The sequence below is a fragment of the Dunckerocampus dactyliophorus genome, chromosome 10 (assembly GCF_027744805.1).
Source record: "Dunckerocampus dactyliophorus isolate RoL2022-P2 chromosome 10, RoL_Ddac_1.1, whole genome shotgun sequence".
Classification (NCBI taxonomy): domain Eukaryota; kingdom Metazoa; phylum Chordata; class Actinopteri; order Syngnathiformes; family Syngnathidae; genus Dunckerocampus; species Dunckerocampus dactyliophorus.
The window spans coordinates 9,499,799-9,518,338 of NC_072828.1; the positions used below are offsets into that span (position 1 = coordinate 9,499,799).

General features: G+C 45.9%; 3 protein-coding genes and 1 long non-coding RNA gene across 5 annotated transcripts; 1 reads left to right on the plus strand and 3 right to left on the minus strand.

The window, feature by feature from the left end:
• Nucleotides 1-237: 237 nt before the first annotated feature.
• vcam1b (vascular cell adhesion molecule 1b) lies at nt 238-6,779 on the minus strand. 2 transcript variants are annotated; one of them, XM_054788496.1, is made up of 10 exons: nt 6,375-6,779; nt 6,002-6,272; nt 3,349-3,654; nt 3,024-3,287; nt 2,688-2,954; nt 2,339-2,617; nt 1,208-1,510; nt 866-1,132; nt 499-759; nt 238-419 (listed from the first exon to the last, which is right to left on the minus strand). In XM_054788496.1, the coding sequence occupies exons 2-10, from the start codon at nt 6,180-6,182 to the stop codon at nt 259-261; spliced, it is 2,289 nt and encodes a 762-aa protein (XP_054644471.1). In that variant the 5' UTR covers nt 6,183-6,272; nt 6,375-6,779; the 3' UTR covers nt 238-258. The 2 variants fall into 2 exon arrangements, with proteins under 2 accessions (XP_054644471.1, XP_054644470.1); XM_054788495.1 differs by having other exon boundaries at nt 6,002-6,301.
• A 333-nt stretch (nt 6,780-7,112) lies between these two features.
• On the minus strand, nt 7,113-13,132 carry cdc14ab (cell division cycle 14Ab). Its single transcript, XM_054788499.1, has 15 exons — nt 12,755-13,132; nt 12,364-12,454; nt 12,215-12,290; nt 11,830-11,922; nt 11,638-11,717; nt 11,231-11,297; nt 10,106-10,168; nt 9,937-10,024; nt 9,606-9,836; nt 9,376-9,514; nt 9,110-9,284; nt 8,920-9,017; nt 8,803-8,850; nt 8,608-8,730; nt 7,113-7,990 (listed from the first exon to the last, which is right to left on the minus strand). The coding sequence occupies exons 1-15, from the start codon at nt 12,834-12,836 to the stop codon at nt 7,942-7,944; spliced, it is 1,503 nt and encodes a 500-aa protein (XP_054644474.1). The 5' UTR covers nt 12,837-13,132; the 3' UTR covers nt 7,113-7,941.
• On the plus strand, nt 11,015-12,505 carry LOC129188281 (uncharacterized). The gene is made up of 3 exons (XR_008572582.1): nt 11,015-11,742; nt 11,811-11,993; nt 12,149-12,505. It is a non-coding gene; the product is annotated as an uncharacterized LOC129188281 (long non-coding RNA).
• Nucleotides 13,133-14,262: 1,130 nt separating the features above from the next.
• rtca (RNA 3'-terminal phosphate cyclase) lies at nt 14,263-18,432 on the minus strand. The gene is made up of 11 exons (XM_054788516.1): nt 18,245-18,432; nt 18,030-18,130; nt 17,459-17,602; nt 17,258-17,381; nt 17,119-17,177; nt 16,897-17,038; nt 16,705-16,826; nt 15,876-15,934; nt 15,660-15,754; nt 15,466-15,570; nt 14,263-14,462 (listed from the first exon to the last, which is right to left on the minus strand). Exons 1-11 carry the CDS (start codon nt 18,287-18,289, stop codon nt 14,364-14,366), a joined length of 1,095 nt encoding a protein of 364 aa, XP_054644491.1. The 5' UTR covers nt 18,290-18,432; the 3' UTR covers nt 14,263-14,363.
• Nucleotides 18,433-18,540: the final 108 nt, after the last annotated feature.

The window sequence follows — 18,540 nt, forward strand, 5'->3', positions numbered from 1 at the left end:
TTTTTTTTGTCTTCCACACAAAGCTCATCAGCTGGTTGCCATGGAAACAGAGCACGGGTTGTGAATGAGAATCAGTAGTGACCTTTTTTGTCATTAAAACACAAGAAGAATCATGTCAACAAAATGATCACATAGAATACATCGATCTTAGTGGAGGTCACCAGCACCTCAGTGCTTCTTCTCATGGGTCACAGTCACCAGGTGGCCACACTATGAGTCCAGCCAAAGGTCACATCCTAGGGAACCGGGAGGTGATCTTCAGGATGAGGGGGGCGCAGTTTGGCTCAGCTGGTAGAAGCCCTTTTTTTTGGACCTTCTCAGGAAGTCGAGGACCAGAACGGCACCGGCCAATGCGACGGCGACAATCATTGCTGGGACAAGGACAGCGGAGAGAGTGGGCGGCGTCTTTTTGCTTCGCTCTATTAAAAAAATATATTTTTTAAAAAGGTTAAAGTGTAAACATTAACATGAGGAATGATTCCAGAAGACAAGTCTGACCTCTCACGCTGAGACTGAACACTTGGACCTGGTAGCCCAAGTCATTGGTCACGTTGACCTGGTACAGGCCCGAGTCGCGGGCCGTCACGTTGAGCAATAGGAAGGTTCCGTTGGCAGAGCAGCGCTCTGTCCCATCAGCCAGTTTCTTCAGAAGGATGGCTGATGGCGGGAAGCTGACGGCCCGGCAGCACACGGTGACGTTTTGACCTTCTACCACTACCGAGGACGGCAGCACCAGGACTGTGGTGTTCCTTGGAGGGGCTGCGCCGCAACACGGCGCCTTAGCGAGTTACCATTTGCATACGCTTTCATACAATATGATGTCATCTTTTCAATGACACACGAGATGACAAACATGACCTCTGACCTCTGACAGTGACGGCGCTGGTGACCAGTTGGGATCCAAACTGATTGGAAGCTTCACACTGGTAGTGGGCAGAATCTTCCAGCTGCACAGAAGAGAAGCTGTAGGACAGCGAGGACGCGGAGTCTGATCTCTGAAGCTCCACTCCTTCTCTCTTCAGCACCAGCCTGGTGGGCGGAGCTCCATCTGAGCGGCAGGTGACGGTCACCTGCTGACCTTCCAGAACCTCCTGGCCAGGACTAACAGAGATGGATGTTCTCCTGGGAGGGTCTGAGACACAAAGTGGCTGTGTCTAAATTAAAGTTCCTTTCACAATAAAAGTCTTTGTGAACCTTTTATACTGACAGTGGACCTGTAGAGGCAAGCTTGTCCTCCTGGACCTCCACACGTCTCCGTCCTCTGTCAGCAGATCGGCCACACAGCTTACCACCCGCCGCTCGTCCACGACCCGGTGGCGCAGGACTGCCGAGATGTTCTGGAAGGAAGGGGAGGAGCCAAAGGACTGCGCCAGCAGGGTGGTGTTGCCAGACAACCACGAGAGCCTCAGCTGATTGGCTGGAAACACATTCATGACGTCACACTGAAGCCACACCTCCTGGCCCATCAGGATGGCACCAGCGTCCTTCAGAATCGGATCGGATGGAAGAGCTGGAAAACCGGATGAAACAAACAAAAGTAACATTCTCGACTTTTGAGAAAAACACAATGTCATGTCTCATGGACACTCTCATCATAAACCCTCTCATGGACATTCTCGTCATAGGCCTTCCTTATCATGCACCCTCTCATCACAGACCCTCTGACGGACTTTCTCATCATGGACCCTCTCATGGGCCTTTTCATCATGAACCCTCTCATGGACATTCCCATCATGGACCCTCTCATCATAGACCCTCTTGTTATGGACCCTCTCATCATGGACCTTCCCATCATGAAATCTCTTATTATAGATGCTCTCATCATGGACTTTCTCATGGACTTTCTCATAGACCTTCCCATCATGGACCCTGCCGTCACAGGCCCTCTCATGGACCTTCTAATAAACTCTCTCGCTGAGTCTCATCATCACTCTACCACAAACCAGATTGTTCAAGAAGATTTTCCAGTTTCTTGGTATTTGGTTGATGTATGTGTGTGTGTGTGTGTGTGTGTGTGTGAGTGAGTGTGTGTGTGTGAGAGACTTCCTGCATGGCCGTGACCCCCCCCGCTTCTATGCAGCACTAGCAAAATAACTCTCTTTGACCCGTGACCCCAGCAGGAATAACATGTTGGTTTCAAGGCAAAATCCAAATAGTGAAATGGTCACATGATCCTGATGGTCACATGACCCTGACTAGCCAATCGGCTTGAGCCTCATCATCCAACCGACTTCTCTCCAAAGAAGATGTAATGAAAAATGATCTTTCAACCAAGAGGGGGAGCGCTTGGGTTCTTAGTTCTTGGGACACGTGACAGGAAGTGAAGGTTCTGACTCACAGTAGACGTGGACCTCGGCCTCGACAGCTCTGCTGACGGTGTCGCAGCGAGCCTCGCAGATGTACCTGCCACGGTCCGGGAGGTCCAGGCCACGCAGGTGTAGGCGGGACAGCCCGTCCTGCCGCTGTGTCCTCTGCAGGACGGTCCCGTCCTCGCCGGCTCTCCTCCACGTGAGCGCAAGCGTGCTCGAGCATCCGGAAGCACGGCAGGTCAAGAGCAGACCTGAAGCGGCTTCCACCGTGGACGACCGAGGACTGACCTGAACCTGCAGAGGATGGGCTGAGAGGACCGAGACCGTCAGAACCACTAGAATCCTTCTCAGACTTGATGGATTTGACTGACCTCTGACCTCTGACAGTGATGGCGCTGGTAACCAGCTGAGATCCAAACTGGTTGGACGCTTCACACTGGTAGTAGGCGGAGTCTTCCAGCTGCACAGAGGCGAGGCTGAAGGTGAGCAGGAAGGCGGAGTCTGACCTCTCAAGCTCCACCCCTTCTCTCTTCAGCACCAGCCTGGTGGGCGGAGCTCCATCTGAGCGGCAGGTAAACGTCACCCGCTCACCTTCCAGAACCTCTTCGCCTGGACTCACTGAGATGGAGGTGTTGGTGGGCGGAGCTGCGGGAGGAGCGAACATCTGCGTGTCTAATCGCTGTTGACCTGCGACCTGATGTGTGATTCTCTCACCGTGAACTTTAACCTCAACAGCAGTGCTCTGCTTCCCCTCTGAGTTCACAGCCTCGCAGTCATAGCGACCCGCCTGCGACGCGTTTACCGCAGGTATGACCAGTTTGGGACCTTCACCGCGAATGAGTGACGGCCCGCCGCCTGCTGCCCTGAAGGTCCATGTGACGAGTGGCTGCGGGTTACCCTCCACCAAACATGTGAGCACGAGGGCGGCGCCGGCCATCACTGCCCCTGGGTCCGTTATTGCCGTGATGACCGGAGCGTCTGAGGAGGCGAGACAAGTTTACAAGCCTGTCATGTGATGGTGACATGTTCGCCGACTCACACAGCACGTTGAGGAGGACGGCGGATTCTCTGGTCCTGTTGAGGGGGGGCAGCTCCGGAAGATCCAGCGTGGCCCTGCAGGTGAAGCGGGACCCTGACTCCGCTCTCAGAGGGGTGAAGCGGTAAGTGGATTGGACTGAAGTAGCACCAGCATCTCCCACAATGCTGTGCAGCACCACGCCTCCTCTCAGCCAATCCAGCGTGATTAGCTCAGCGGGGTAAAGGTCAGACACCTGACAGGTGAGGGTGGACTCCTCCCCCAGTCTGACAAGGTCGTGACCTTTGATGACTGGGTCTGACGGGAAGGCTGGAGACAGACAATAACATGACTGTGCTACATGCTAAGTCCATGTTAGCTACATGCTAAGTCCATTTTAGCTACATGCTAATTCCATGTTAGTTACATGCTCAGTCTGTGTTAGTCACAGTCTTATTCTATGTTAGTAACATACACAGTCTGTTAGTCACATGCTAATCTAATATTAGCTTCATGCTAAGCCCATGCTAGTTACATGCTCACCGACATGTTAAGTCCATGTTAATTGCATGCTAAGTCCATGTTAGCTACATACTAAGCTATTGTTAGTTACATGCTTACAGACATGTTAACTTGATGTTAGTTACATGTTAAGTCCATGTTGGTTACATGCTATCTCTATGTTAGCCACACGCTAAGTGCATGTTAGTCACATACTAAGTCCATGTTAGCCACATGCTAAGCTAATGTTAGCAACATGCTAAGTCCATGTTAGTTACATGCTTACAGACATGTTAAGTCCATGTTAATTACATTCTAAGTCCATGTTAGCCACAGGCTAAGCTAATGTTAGCTACATACTAAGCTAATGTTAACTACATGCTAAGTTCATGTTAGTTACATGCTTACCGACATATTAAGTTCATGTTAGTTACATAAACAGTCCATGTTAGCCATAAGCTAAGCTAATATTGGTTACATGCTTACAGACATGCTACGTCAATGTTAGTCACATGGTACGTCCATGTTAGTTAAATGCTTACGACATGTTAAATCCATGTTAATTAAATGCTAAGTCCATGTTATTTACATGCTTACCGACATGTTAAGTCCATGTTGTTTACATGCTATGTCCATGTTAGCCACATGCTACCACCCACTGATCTGTATTATATATCTGGATAGCTCATACGTCGCACGCCGCCCGTGCAAGCCGCTGAAGCCAAAGAGACGCCATCTTACCACTCACATCTCGACTACATTGGCACAGCGTACATAGTGTACAAAGCAGATGAAGAGGCTCGCAGAACATCTATATTTTATGTTAAAAAGCGGGGAGATTCTCCCATTCCTTCAAGTAACGCAACCTTTGTCGCTTAAAAACGATTTGATACGTTATTCTCTATCTTTTGGCTTTATTAAATGTACTTTTTCCCCTTCCAATTCTCATTGCCTTTGGGACAAAATTCTACTCTGCACCCTGGCTCAGCACTCCCCTATAGCAATGCATAGTTTTACTCCTCTAGAAAGAGATTTTCATTTTAACTGCATATCCCATCCCTTTTTTCCACTAAAATCCATGGTCATGATTCTTTACTTTTTTCCCTTACTTTCATACAATTCACTATGCTCTCGTCTGTACAAAATATGAATCATCAAAGAGAGTGACTTTGGACAAGTTTTAAAATCATTTAACATTTTGCTGATTTTTTTTTCTAAGGTTTTTTGTTTGTGTTATGAAATAGAAATAACCTCTTTTCTGATATAGAAATATATTTGAAGAAAAACCACAGGACTAATATGTGATAACCATAATGCATAATAACCATAAACACATACACCCACACACACACAGAAAACAACAACAACACTGAAACAAAACCATATGCTTTGGGTAAGACAATACGTTGTTTGCAATCTCAAACATACCGGTATGCATGTTCAGTGATATTATTTTCCAGAACATATCATATGAATGAATCCCTTTACGTCAGTCATTCAGCAGCAAAAAAAAAAAAAAAAAATGTTGTTTATCCAAACGAAGGGTCATGCCTGGTCAATTGTATGCAAACTGGCTTGCTAACTGCACTGAATACAATGCCTGGTAAGCATCATGGAAGCACTGAGATTCTCCCATTCCTTCAAGTAACGCAACCTTCGTCCCTTAAAAAAATACATATATCATGATATAACAAAAAAGTACGTAAATTTCCTTTTAGCTATTATAGAGCTATATAAACGTATCAATTCTGGACATACATTTAATCAGAGGAATTTTACACGATCGAAAATATCTGAGAGATCGACAGTGCAAAACCCTTAAATTATCAATCATAAATCTACATTTCAATCATACTTACAGGTGAAATGTTCGTCCACAGCCTTTGAACTGGCGATTTGTGCAGTTAATAGCTGCACATGCAGGCCTCTTAAGGCAAAATGTGTGCCCAATCTGAATTAATAAAAGAAGTTCACCACAAATGCAAAAGCTTGTCGAGAAGTGTTTCTTGTGAGTGGCAATATGGCGGCCGTGTGGCTTCACAAGTCATTGCCTATGAGCTATCCAGATACATTATACAGATCAGTGCTAGCACCACATTAGAGTTAGACGTGTAGTATGTCACAGTATATAAAAAAAATATATATATATATATATAAAATAAATCAAACTACTGACCGTAAACGTGCACATTAGCTTTGCTGAGTTTGTGTTGGGGTCCACATGTGACTTTACAGAGCAGCGTCCCTTCATGTTCCATCCCCACGGGGTCAAAGGTCACCACAGACTGCGTCTGGCGGGTGTCAACGGTGGCGGTCAGCGGGCGGTCGCCGAGCAGTGTCCACGAGACGCTGGGCATGGTGGGGCACTCTTGGATGGAGCAGAGCAGCTGATGGCGCTCACCTAATTTGAAGAGCGGCCTTCTGGGGTAAATGTCCACCTGAAGACCCTGAATGCACCGCCATGACATCATCATGCCTGCGCAGGTAAACAACAACAATGTATCCACTCATTGACTCCGCATTGCAACAACGTCAAGGAAAAATCTCACCTGAGAGCAAAACGCAGATGAGAGGAAACATTTTCATCGGCTCGACACCCATCGGTCAATGAAGAAATGAGGAGTGAAGCAAGCAGACGGATGAGCTGAGTCTTTTGTGTGGTTGTTTGAGCCTTGCAGCACAAAATGAGCCAAAGTGAAAGCTCTCACGCCTCCTCTGATCCGAGACTGCAGCCTACACCGCCCCCTGTTGCTCCACAGAGGCACTGCACCATTACGCCTCAGTCAATAATACTGTAGAATGTGCTTATTGCTTACTATTCTGCTCGTGGTCGTTACTTTAAGCCAAGTCCCTGTCGGCCCATCTGTGACGCAGTTTCACACACGACATGAACTGACTTCTTTGTACTTTACACTGACGTGACCTTTTGACCTGTCATTGATCGAGGAGTCATCACTGATTGACAGACTCACTTTTTGATTGGTTCTCATCGCTTTGATGAGTCATGCAGTGTGGACAGAGTAATGGATTACTTTAGGATACTATAATGGTTGGATAGCATCAGTTGAATATTTTAGGAAGCAGATTACTTTAAGATAAAACACATTATGTTGGAGTGCTAATGTAAATATGTACAAATAAATAGACACCTTAGGACATAATAGATGACTATTATGGCTGGATAGCATAGAATTGATAAGTTTAAAATAGATTACATTGGATGTAAAGGATACAGTAATAGATTATAGTAAAGGACGAGAGTGTCGATCACATGACATGAGACAAGCCAGTCAACAAAAATAATTTATTTTCTCCAGTGTCAAGAAAATAAACATCTTTCCAAAGTTGAAAAAATAAAAGCTTCCTGAAAGCTTCAAAATAAAAGCCCTGTGATAGATAGTTACAATGTGTCATTAGCTGCTCTGTACACTTAAGATAAACAGGAAGTTCTTTTTTTAAACATTTTTTTTTAGCTCATTTCATAAAAACACCTCAACTCTCCTTTATGGCACACGTCGTTATCCTCATCATCTTCATCATCACCATGCTGTTACTTCACCCAAACTTAAAACTTTGTGTGAGTTCTGTTTTCACAGCAACACTGCGTTTTGGTCCCAGCAGCTCTTATTTTGGAAGTGCCCAATATTGCTCTTAAAAACCAAAATTGAGGAGGTAGGAGACTGAATCCGTCACGTGATCCATTAATAACCTTCATCCAAGCTCCGGCATCATCAGCGCCATTCATTAGACAAACTAAAATCAAGTCCAACTTTTAAGTGTGAGCAGTTAGCAGCTATCTATTCTTCCTGAGGCTAACAGCTAGCGCAACACCTTCTGTGTGCATGTGTATTTTGTGATTGGTCTTCTCAAAACTGCTGAGCCCATTCCAGAATCACTAAGTTAAAAGCATAAAAGAAAAAAAGCATTCTGCAAAACATCTCTGCCAATCACGCAGTGAATACTGTAACCATGATAATGGGGTCATTGTTCCGTCAAAGAGTCTTTAAAACAAAAATGAAAAACATTTATCTAAATAAAACTTCTTTTACATACAAGTTCAGTCTTTTAGAGAGGAGGAGTAGCAGCAGCAGGAGGGCAATCATCAAGGTGGTGTGTTCAGGGCACATGGGATCTTCTAGAACTGGACGTAGTCAGACTGAAGGGACTGCAAGTCCAAAAAAAAAAAGTCAGATTGTGTTTGATGGCTTCCGACCCCATGAGCACACTGTTTGCTAACAATGAACAACAAAGCAAGCCCCACCATCTCACACACACACACACACACACACACACACACAGTGGTGGCTGCATGCTGGTGATGTCACGGCAGAGTGAACCAATGAGCACAAAAGGGCGGGGCTAGCTGACTTACGGGAATGGAGCGGCTCAGGTAGCGTCCCAACGGAGCAGTTAGAGTGCCGTACGACAAGGAAGGGGGCGCTGCTGAGCCTGCCAGCATATCGCCATGGACCTCATGTAGCATAGGGCCGTTACTATAACTACACAGGGAGGGTGGGGCCAGAGAGGAGAGGGGGGAGGAGGAGGGGGGAGGAAGAGAAGCGTACATCTTCCTGTCCTCCTCCGCGTGGGCAGCATACACATCACCTAGCGAGCTGGCCAATCGGGAGCTGCCGCACGGGCACGCACGCACACACGCACACGCACACACACACACACACACACCAACTGGTCTAAACTAATGAGTCATGTGACGGCAGCAGCCAATGAAAGGGGTTGTTGTACCTCAGAGGACAAAAAAAAGCTAAACAGGAAGTGTCTGACCTCATGCTGGATGACGACGGACTTCGACCGATCCTCTTGGCTGCAGCAGCAGCAGCAGACGGTGTTGGGAACTTGAAGGATTTCAGCGGGGAGGTGGAGCTCTGATCTCCACCCATGGTCAGTCTGAGGAGAGATGCCGACCATCAGCACACGTGTGGGGCGCACGTGTGGAGGACACTTGTGGCGTTTGCTCACCTGAGAGGTTGCGATGCGGACCTGCTGTGGTTCTTCACCTGCTCCACTCTGAAACACAGACAGACAAGCCATTAACTCCGCCCCCGGGGAAAAGCATTCTGCTTCTACTTCAAGTACCTCAAAGCTCCAGTGGTGGCTGGACGGGGGGGTCGTCGACTCTTTAAGGCTCTCAGTTTGTCTCCCTGAGTTAGAGCGGATCGCTCGGTCACGTTGCTCTAGACCACGACAACACAACAACATTAAATGACAATATGTGTGGGTGTGTGTGTGTGTGTGTGTGTGTGTGTGTGCGCGCGCGCATGCATACCTCCAGCAGGCAGTCGGAGCTTGATGAAGGTTGGACGCCAGCGTTGTGGGCAGAGATTGTGGGGTTTAAGGTGAGGTCATCCATACTGGCAATAAGGTGAGGCACCGTCCTCTCCTCCAGCTTGGACTTCTGTGAGCGCTGGTTGTCTCCTAGCAACCATAGCCACGCCTGCTTCCTGCCAACAAAGTCCAATCCAGTCCAGTTAGTCTGATGGCCATTTGACAGCTGACCGCAGGAGCCACCTACTATGACGAACGAACACTTACTCTTCCAGAAAGTGCTGCTGCGGTCCAATCACAGATCCAGGTCTGCAGATCCTGATCCACGCAATGGCTTCAGGTGCAGTGAAGCGGTAATGCTTCATGAGGTAACAGCCAATCAGAGTGCCCGTCCTTCCCAGACCAGCTAAAGAGATGGAGAGGGGGCGGTGCATCAGATTAGATGCAGTCTGACGCTGAGACAGAGACAAGGGGATACACTGAGAGGACGCCCTCACCTTTGCAATGGACCGCCATGGCGCCGGGCGCGCCATCACATAGGGACAGGAAGCGGCGTGTGATGATGTCACTGGGCGTGCTCCCGTCCAGAAAGAAGAGGTCGTAGTGGTTGAAGCCAGCGTTTGTGAATCGCTTGGCGTCATAGATCTTCTTGTTGAGACGGACAACGGCGCTCACATTGTGCTTCCTGAAGTAGGGGAAGTAGGCCTCAGGGGCATGGAGAGGGTAACCTGGGGGGGGGGGGGAGTCAGAAGAACACAATTTGGCATTGTGAGCGAGTGTGTGTGTGTGTGTGTGTGCGTGCGTGCGTATGTGCATTGATGTTCTCACCATTCTCTATTTTGCTCTTGGGATGTGGTCCGCTAAACGCCAAAAGTTTGCCCGGAACAATCCAGTTAAAGTCTCCATTCTCGACCCGCTGAAAAAACGGATAGCTATCAACATTCCACGTCACAAAGAGTGGAAGCAAGCAGTGCATGATGGCAGATGTAGTTTGTACCTCGTAATGTTCATACTCATCCACATCAAACGTCTCAAAGTCATAGAATCCGTGTTGGAGAGCCTAAAATGCACAAAAGACTGACAAGAAGTGGCTACAAATGCAACCAATGAGAAGGCCTGTCACAATACATTTGCTGGACAATAATTGACCTACCAATTATTGCCGATAAATTATACTGTCAAAATTATTTTGAGACCATTTTTTCATGAATGTAATGATAACATATGGCATAATAATGACAGTACATCATAAAAAAAGCAAAAAAACTTTTTAAAAAACTATTTAACATTGTAATTGGAATGTAAGGGCTTTTAAATAAAAAAAATTAAAAAAACACCCCAATGAAAATAAAAATTTCTCTTTGAGCAAAAACTGTACTTAAATAAAAATCAATGACAATATTTCTGATTTTAAATCACTGTCACTTTCGTTATTGTCTGACTATTGAAAAAAAACAAAACAACGTCAGCTCATTTGCATATACAATTCTGTGTGGAATACACCGTTTACGTATAATGAGGTGTAATGTTTTGTCGGAGTTTGGTCAAAGTACATATTTTGAATGCACCAAAATGTGTTTGGTGCACAATGAGGTGTTATACTTCGGGAATCATGGCAGGTGAAACGTAACTTCCACCATTTTGTATTATTTATTTCATTGTCTTTGTCACAAACTTTTTCACGTCACAAAATGACGATGCGCAAACGGGCGGAAATTGACATCAGGCGCGAAGAAAACATTCCACACCGGTTCCTCTGTTTATTCAATAGGTTTGCAGTATATTTTCACATGGCCATGGCCTCAAATCACTGTAGTGTGTGTGTCGTGACCCTTGAAAGTAACTGCACTGTTGCTAGTACGCCTGTCAGTACTCGCTGGTAGCCCTTCCAGGAGAATCACCCATTTGCGTTTGCTTGCTTGTTATTCCTCACGACACTCACTTGCAGCACTCTGTGTGTACGCTCGCTTGTGCCTCGCTAGCGCCAACAAACACGCATGCACATGTCAATTTATCGCAGCCGGCAAAATTACTGAGTTTGTTTTTATTTATGGTGCGGTTAATCGATGTATCGATTATCATGACAGGCCTACCAATGAGCAACACGTGAATGACAGCTCACCTTCCTGATGCCCTGCAGACAGTCGAGCACGCTCAGGTTGAAGGTGCAGTTCCCAAATGATGCATCCCTGCACAAACACAAAATCAATAACTGTCTCACACACACAACTCTATCCAATTATCTATCTCAACATCCATCTATTGTCTAATACTTGTTTGTTTAATTTGTCGAGTGTCAGTGAAAGCAGCAAAATGTGGGCGTGGCCTCACAGTAACACTAAATCCATCAGCTGTTTAACCCTGCAGTTACATAATGCCTACCACACTTCGGCCTTTATCTGTCTCTCTCACACACACACACGTGTTCACACACGGCATCTTCTGCTCCATTTGCGTATTCTTCTTTTGGTAAAACTTGCACAAAGTGGAAACAAATGGTACTAGGTAGAGGCTGGAGTTCGGACTCACCTGAAGGGAAGGTAGGAGGCGTTGGATCCAGAGACCAGAGCTCTGTAAGCTTCTTCTGGGGTTTTCTTCAAATAGATCACCTGTCACACACGTTCATTCGTTCAGGTGAGACGCCAAAACGTTGCAATCAGTCTTCAGTGCTCAGTTAAGCTAACAGTCTGAGTTGCGGTTAGGGGCTGTCAGGGGACTCACAGCATATCCTCCAATGAGCACCGCAGCATTGGACCTCTTCCTCTGGTCGAAGCTGGTGTAGTGGACGATTCGTTTCCTGGTCAACGTGAACGACTGCCCACAGGAGACAAGGAAAAAATAATCAGCAAGGTTGATGAGATGGAAGACAGAAGTGATAGCGACAGGTGTGCCATCAACATTCATCACAGAACAACTTTAAAATGTTATGACTGTCCAGGTTTAGACGCTTGATTTATGTACACGTGTGTATGATTGTGTGTGTGTGTGTGTGTGTGTGTGTGTGTGTGTGTGTGTGTGTGTGTGTGTGTGTGTGTGTTAGAGATGCCGTCAACCTTCAGGTGCATTGTGGACATTCCAGCTCAGGGCGGTGGCATGAGGAACTCACCTTGAGCTTCTTGTTCAGTTTGCAGCAGTATCGATACAACATGGCCAAGTTGAGAGGACCGAAGTCTGCATAGAAACTGTCCACACAACAGGAAGTTGGTTATTCTCTTCACAATAAAAGCCATACTGAATGTGACGCACAAGACTTACTTTTCGTAAACAAACTCGTCATCCGTGCAAAAGTAGTGAGTGTTGGCCGTGCTTTTGGGTTTGCTTCGTAGCGTAGCGAAATACAGACGCTCTGAAACATATTTGCAGGATTGCGTTTGATCAGTTCTGGAGACACCAAGGTGACAGGAAATGAACATTCTTTACGGTGTTTCATGGATACACACACGGTTGCTATGGTGAAGTTCTCACTGATCTTTAAACAATTGAAATAAGTTGAAATTTCGACCCTCAACTTCACAACCTCGTCTTTAACTAGGTTTCATTCACTGACAAATCGTTCAAGTCTTAATTACGTCAACAATTTATTTCCGCCCAGAGTCACGTGGTGCAAATGCTACTTCGTTTATGCTTTTTTTGTTTTTGTTTTTACCTTTGATAAACTCGGCGGCTCCCAGCGGTTCGGACTCGTCCGTCATGCCGAACAAAGCGGACAGAACCGGGGAGTGGGTCATGGATCCGTCTAAATCCTGGACTCTCAACTTGTCGATCAGCCACCGGCAGGCTAACAGCACAGCTAGCTGGAAGCCGTCAACAAGTTGTAAACTTTCTCCTCAACTTCCCATCACGTTTTGCGTCTGCTGCCCATGCGCACACGCTCCTCTCTGGCAACGTTTCTGGGGTTTCCTGCGTCAATTTCACCTGAATTTCACTTAAATCTCAATGATTCACCGTCAAGTAATCCCGAGTTAGCATGTTAGCACGTCGCCACTCGACCGGATTAACAACAACAGTCTGAAGCACTGATTGAGTAAGTCCCTCCTTAAGACACGTTTCCATGGCGACCGAGGCCCTTCATGGCAACTGCAGCCAATCAGCAAACAGAACACACCGTGTTGCCTTCACTGCCACTGGGCCAAAGCAAGACTGTGCTCTTCAAGCCACAATGGAGCGCCCAAAAGACTTACTTTATTCTTTTTCTTTGTTCTGGTTTGCTTTGGAGTTCATTTGTTGTTTGATATTAAATTTAGACTGTGGTAGTTCCACTGAGGCGGTCTCAGTAGTGTGGGATATCCAAATAAAGTATTTCCAATCGACGAAGTATTGCGTAGACATAAAGGTTTTACCTGTTAAAATGACCCCACGAGATACTTCTGTGTCCGCTGATTCATTGTTTGCATATTAACATATAATCTAGGACCATATCTATGCAAGGGTCTCAGTTTCCTAAGGGATTAAGAGATATATGGAGTGTAAATAATACACGTGTATTGGTTTGTCAACAGCTATGTCACCGCTCTGCTGTTTTTAGGAGGTCGACAAGGGAGTTTGTCCAAGTCAATCACGTGTGACGTCACAGTGTGAGCAAGAAGGCGTGACTAATGATGAGCTCTTTGTCAGCGATGATGTCACACTCACCTGCAACTAGAGAAATCCACACACAGTTTGTGCTCGGTCCTGGTCCATGTCCCGGAGGTGAGGGCTGGAGGCCCCACAGCTCGTCTTGATACACCCTCCGGACATCCGCCATTCTGCAGGACGGACGGCTGAATGGTGGATTGCTAATGGTGGTGGGGTGTCAGGTGATCGGGCTCAGGTTTCTGCTGGTTCTACAGGGGATGGAGGTGTGAGTTTCCATCCCGCTCAGGTTTCAGCAGGCTGGCAGGACTCAGACCTGAATCCAACATCTGCCCACCTGCCACAGGTGACTTAACAGGGTCACCGGGTCATCATCAACACATCACAGAAACCAGACGACAACATGTGACATATCTGCAGGCTCTGATCATCATGTTCAAACCTACGATGTCACCTTCATTAAAACATTCCAGAGGCTCACGTGTGGTAAAAACATCCTCATGTCAATAATAATACCTGAAGCATTGACTGATCCAAACTAAAACTGTCAAACTAAACTTCACATTAAAAAGCACAGCAAGACAATGTTTATTCACATTTATTTTTTGATCATTGCAGCTGACAAACAAACAAAAAAAACCTGAGAAGTTCAGCCAAACACACATACTGTTCTGAGTACGTGCTTACAGATTGGGGTTGGTGATCCCTGACCCCTGACATTCAATGATGTAGGTGGCGCTGTTGCTCATTTCATCCTCACATTTTGTGATTTTGAACTTGGCCTGAGGGGGAAAAAAAGTCGACATAGTCATGTTGCAGCAAGCAGCCACTAGGGGGCGCACTCTGCGTGTTTTTTTTGTTTTTTGTTTTATTTTAAAGTTTGTCATTTAAACTCAACAATCCTGAATGATAGACAACAGAACTCCAACAATCCTATTTATTACAGGTGGTTCTCGGTTCCATGACATGCCGTGGTTACAATTGCAGTCCCATAAATTAATTAAAAGCTTAATTTTGGTCTGTAAGCGCTTGAGAACTTGTTACAACTTGCACCGGTATAGAAGAATACGCACCATGCACAGCACAATAATGCAGTGTCCCTCATGCTGGGTGGATGAATACAGTGTGTACCTGCTAAGCCACACCAAGTAAGAATAACATCGCTCATTAGTTAACTTCTTCCACTTCATCATGTCTCCCAAGCGACAAAGCGCCAAAGGAAAGTCAAGCCATCAACATAGAAGTGAAAATGAAGATAATTTAAAAAAAAAAACTCACAGAGGCGACACACCCAACAACATTGGCCACTCTTTTGGTGTCACCCGCTTGATTGTCACTACTATCATTAAGAATAAAGATTACAGAATGCTAGCAAGGTTAAGGAATCCATGCGCTGTTACAAGGAGATCGGGGAGAAGAAGAAAGTCAGCCTTCCAGACTAGCCTGGGACAATATTTTAAGATGGTAGAAAGGCCTACAAGACAACCACAGGAAAAAGTAACGAGTTGCTCTCTTTTCATTACTGTTTCATTTAATTCTTCCAGTTCATCTTTTTATAACTGTATTTTATATGTCCTTCATGTGTTCTGTGTACAGAGTGAGTGACTTAGGAAAGTTCTAAGTTCCGACTTACATTATCGTCGATGAACAGAAATTGTTTTTAACCCGAGGACCGTCTGACAGAATACTGTAACAGCACCCCCCCCCCCGGAGTTTCACACTCTTCTTAAAATCAAGATTTTCAACGTTTATTATGAGTGCTGCGAAAAGATCACATGACCTCACCTGTGTCAGCTGCTCCGCTACATGGATGGCCGTTTGCGTGTGGAGCGTCACGGCGCCCGTTCGAATCCGAGACGTTCCCTTTGCCAGCGCCATGAAGATGATGAGCTGACCGAGAGCAGACGAGACTTGACTTAATCATGCACCCCCCTCTGCCCGCCTGCCTGGTAGCCTTCGTGTGTGTCCCGACCACTCACCTGGTCCTGAAGGAACTCATCCACGCAGCCGTTGTGCCGGATGTTTCTAAGCAACATCTCTGCAGCCTCAATGCCAACTTTGTCTGCATATACACCTGAAACACACATCTTTGTTAAGACAAAGGGGGCACTGGGAAAAAGCATGTGCGTGTCATAGAATTGTCCACATGTCTTTTCAGGCCTGTGTTTGTGCTGCCGGTGGAGGCCAGTCCTCACCTTTCTTGCCCAGAGCTGAACCCGCAAACAAACATCCTGTGGATGACTCTGCTATGATTCTAGAAACACACAAGCACATACATTTTTACACGGTAAAGTGGTTTCAGGGTCAATGTACTTAGGACACAATGAAACCACCCTAACACTTGTCGTGTTTATAGTATGTTGACTGGACGTATGTGATAGCAGAACTTCCAAAATCAGGAAAAGCAGCCATTTTTGACCAGTATCAAGTTGTTGTTGTTTTTTTTTTTTTTTTTTTACTAAAATCAAATTAATTATTAATGAGATACAGTACAGGAAAAAGCTTGAACATGGCCAACACAATAGATGGTCCCAATGCCATTAATAATGCAAGAAATTCCACTAAGTAACCATGACGAGGCAAAACCATTTCAGGTGACTACCTCATGAAGCTCATTGAAAGAACACCAAGGGTTTGCAGCGCTATCAAAAAAGCAAAGGGTGGCTACTTTGAGGAATCTAAAATAGAAGACCGTTAGAGTTATTTCACACTTTTTTGTTAAGTACATAATTCCACGTGTTCATTAATACTTTTGATGCTTTCAGTGAGAATCAACAATGTAAACAGTCATGAAAATAAAAAAAGGCAGTGTGTCCAAACTTTTGGCCTGTACTGTATGCTATTAGATAGTACACAAATTGGAGCTTGACTAGGACCCTAATTTAGCAGCATAGAAGATGGATGGATGGAGCTTGACCAGTGTCCCGGAATGGATTATGTTCAACCTTAGACGTTGTGTAGTATGTTTGTGAATGTGGACAACATTACAGGTTTTCTTAGCCGTCACAAAGATGGGGGGCTTACATGATGCCGTTGCCGTTGCCAAAAGCCTTTTCTTTCTCCTGCAGTGCTTGAATGTTGATGTAGAGCTCTTTGATTTCTTTCCTAATTGTACGGACTGCAGCGGTGGACATGTCTTTGGCCAGCTGAAGACAAAACACAGCATTCACATAACCACTGGGGTGCTGTGTTGGCATTGGCCTGTGTGAAACGTACCTTGAAAGGCAGCACGCCAGCGACGTACGCTCTGCCGTGAATCTTGGTGATATTTCCTCTGTCCAACATGGTGATGGCCTGCAACTCTTTGACTGGACTCACAGACACTGCCACCTCACCCCCTCCTTTTGGGTAGAAGCCTCTGACACACACACAGAAAAAAAAAATCGTCACTCACACGCACACTGACATTGCCTCGCTCATAGTCACTCACACGCACACCTCATTCTGATGTCACAGTCGAAATGGACACCAAACTTTTCCACAATGGGTTTGAAGACCTGAAGAGGAAAATAAACAACATTTAATCACATATGTGTGTATTGAACATGAACGACCCCCATACAAAGACAAAGAGTACCTTCACAGTGTAGTCGATTTGTGGGGCCATCTCTGCGTTGGTCCCTCCTCTGAGGCAGAAGTGTGATACAGCGTCAGTGTAGAGAGCGCACGGCAAGACAACCTGCAACAGCAGACACACACTCCTGACAAGCACACACGTGTGGGTGAGTACACAGAACACACACTCTAGTACATTAGCAGTGTTGATGCTGAGAGTCACCCTGCTGTGTGTGTGTCCGCCGTATAGCTTCCAGAAAGAATCTTTCCTGGAGTCAGACTGATGTCGGTGGAGCCGATAGCGCCACCCTGCAGGACGCCAGAACACAAGTCTGAAGTAAGCTGCAGTCCACTCAGGTGCTGAGGCCTGTACACACACACACACACACACACAAACACAAACACACATTTCAGTGTATAAAAACCTTATAAAACGGACAGACACTCAATTTGTTACACAGGCTATTGAGATATAGCAAAAGATACAAGAATAGTATAAAAAACTAAAACTACAATAATGCGTGATACTGTCTGAGAGTAGAGGGATATTTTATAGCAATATCGTCAGTGAAGTCATCTTATTTCTGATGAACGGAGTATGTCGGGTGTGCATGAACACATATCAGAAAGAAAATCCTTTATCAAATTGAGTCTATAATCAAACTAGTTGCATTTAACTGCGTTTTAAACAAATGCGCCGACGTTTTCGAGCATATTCTTGGAGTTTCAACCTGCGGGTACCAACTTGAATGAATAGGCTAACGTTAGCCTGCTAGCCTGTGATGCTATCTCACCTGAGTCCCGGTGTACTTCTGCCTGCTCGGATTTTAGAGACTTTAATGGCAGAACCGGTGATGCAGCTGAGGGCCGCCGACACTCTCAGGATCTGTCCGCCCTGCGGAGAAGACAGAAGAGACAACCGGCGAGTTTGGAGCCGAATGCTAGCGTATTAGCAAGTTAGCAGAAGGAACCAAGGCACATGCTCGTGAAAATATGATGCTCTACTCACTCCCTCCATCACGCTGCCGTCCAGCTCGACTACTGACGACTCCATTACAACAATTCTTTGTAATATTCTTATTCTTGTTGTTTAACTTAAACTTTTTCACTGGCTAGGAGCCACAGGCTGCACTTTGTTGTTGTTTTTTAACACTTCTTCTCTGCGACTTCCCTGCGTCATCGGAAGCGGAACAAGTAAAACCTTTTTCGGAGGCCTTCAAAGTAAAGTAAACAACAAGCGTTCGTACGCCCACATAAGTGCAAACCCTTAATTAAACAGAATAGAAAGAAAAACTCACATGATGT

What these genes read in the sequence shown, in the direction of transcription:
- vcam1b (XM_054788495.1), bottom strand. Translation starts at nt 6,426, where the DNA reads ATGGGTGTCGAGCCGATGAAAATGTTTCCTCTCATCTGCGTTTTGCTC. An exon ending in CTTGCCTCTACAGGTCCACT is followed by an intron (nt 1,133 to 1,207) that starts GTCAGTATAAAA and finishes TTTGTGTCTCAG; the next exon opens with ACCCTCCCAGGAGAACATCC. An exon ending in CAGCGCCGTCACTGTCAGAG is followed by an intron (nt 760 to 865) that starts GTCAGAGGTCAT and finishes GTTGCGGCGCAG; the next exon opens with CCCCTCCAAGGAACACCACA.
- cdc14ab (XM_054788499.1), bottom strand. Translation starts at nt 12,836, where the DNA reads ATGACCCACTCCCCGGTTCTGTCCGCTTTGTTCGGCATGACGGACGAG. An exon ending in GCTCCGACTGCCTGCTGGAG is followed by an intron (nt 9,018 to 9,109) that starts GTATGCATGCGC and finishes GTCGTGGTCTAG; the next exon opens with AGCAACGTGACCGAGCGATC. An exon ending in GCCACCACTGGAGCTTTGAG is followed by an intron (nt 8,851 to 8,919) that starts GTACTTGAAGTA and finishes TCTGTGTTTCAG; the next exon opens with AGTGGAGCAGGTGAAGAACC.
- rtca (XM_054788516.1), bottom strand. Translation starts at nt 18,289, where the DNA reads ATGGAGTCGTCAGTAGTCGAGCTGGACGGCAGCGTGATGGAGGGA. An exon ending in AGAAGTACACCGGGACTCAG is followed by an intron (nt 17,603 to 18,029) that starts GTGAGATAGCAT and finishes GTGTGTGTACAG; the next exon opens with GCCTCAGCACCTGAGTGGAC. An exon ending in CTGGCGTGCTGCCTTTCAAG is followed by an intron (nt 16,827 to 16,896) that starts GTACGTTTCACA and finishes TTTTGTCTTCAG; the next exon opens with CTGGCCAAAGACATGTCCAC.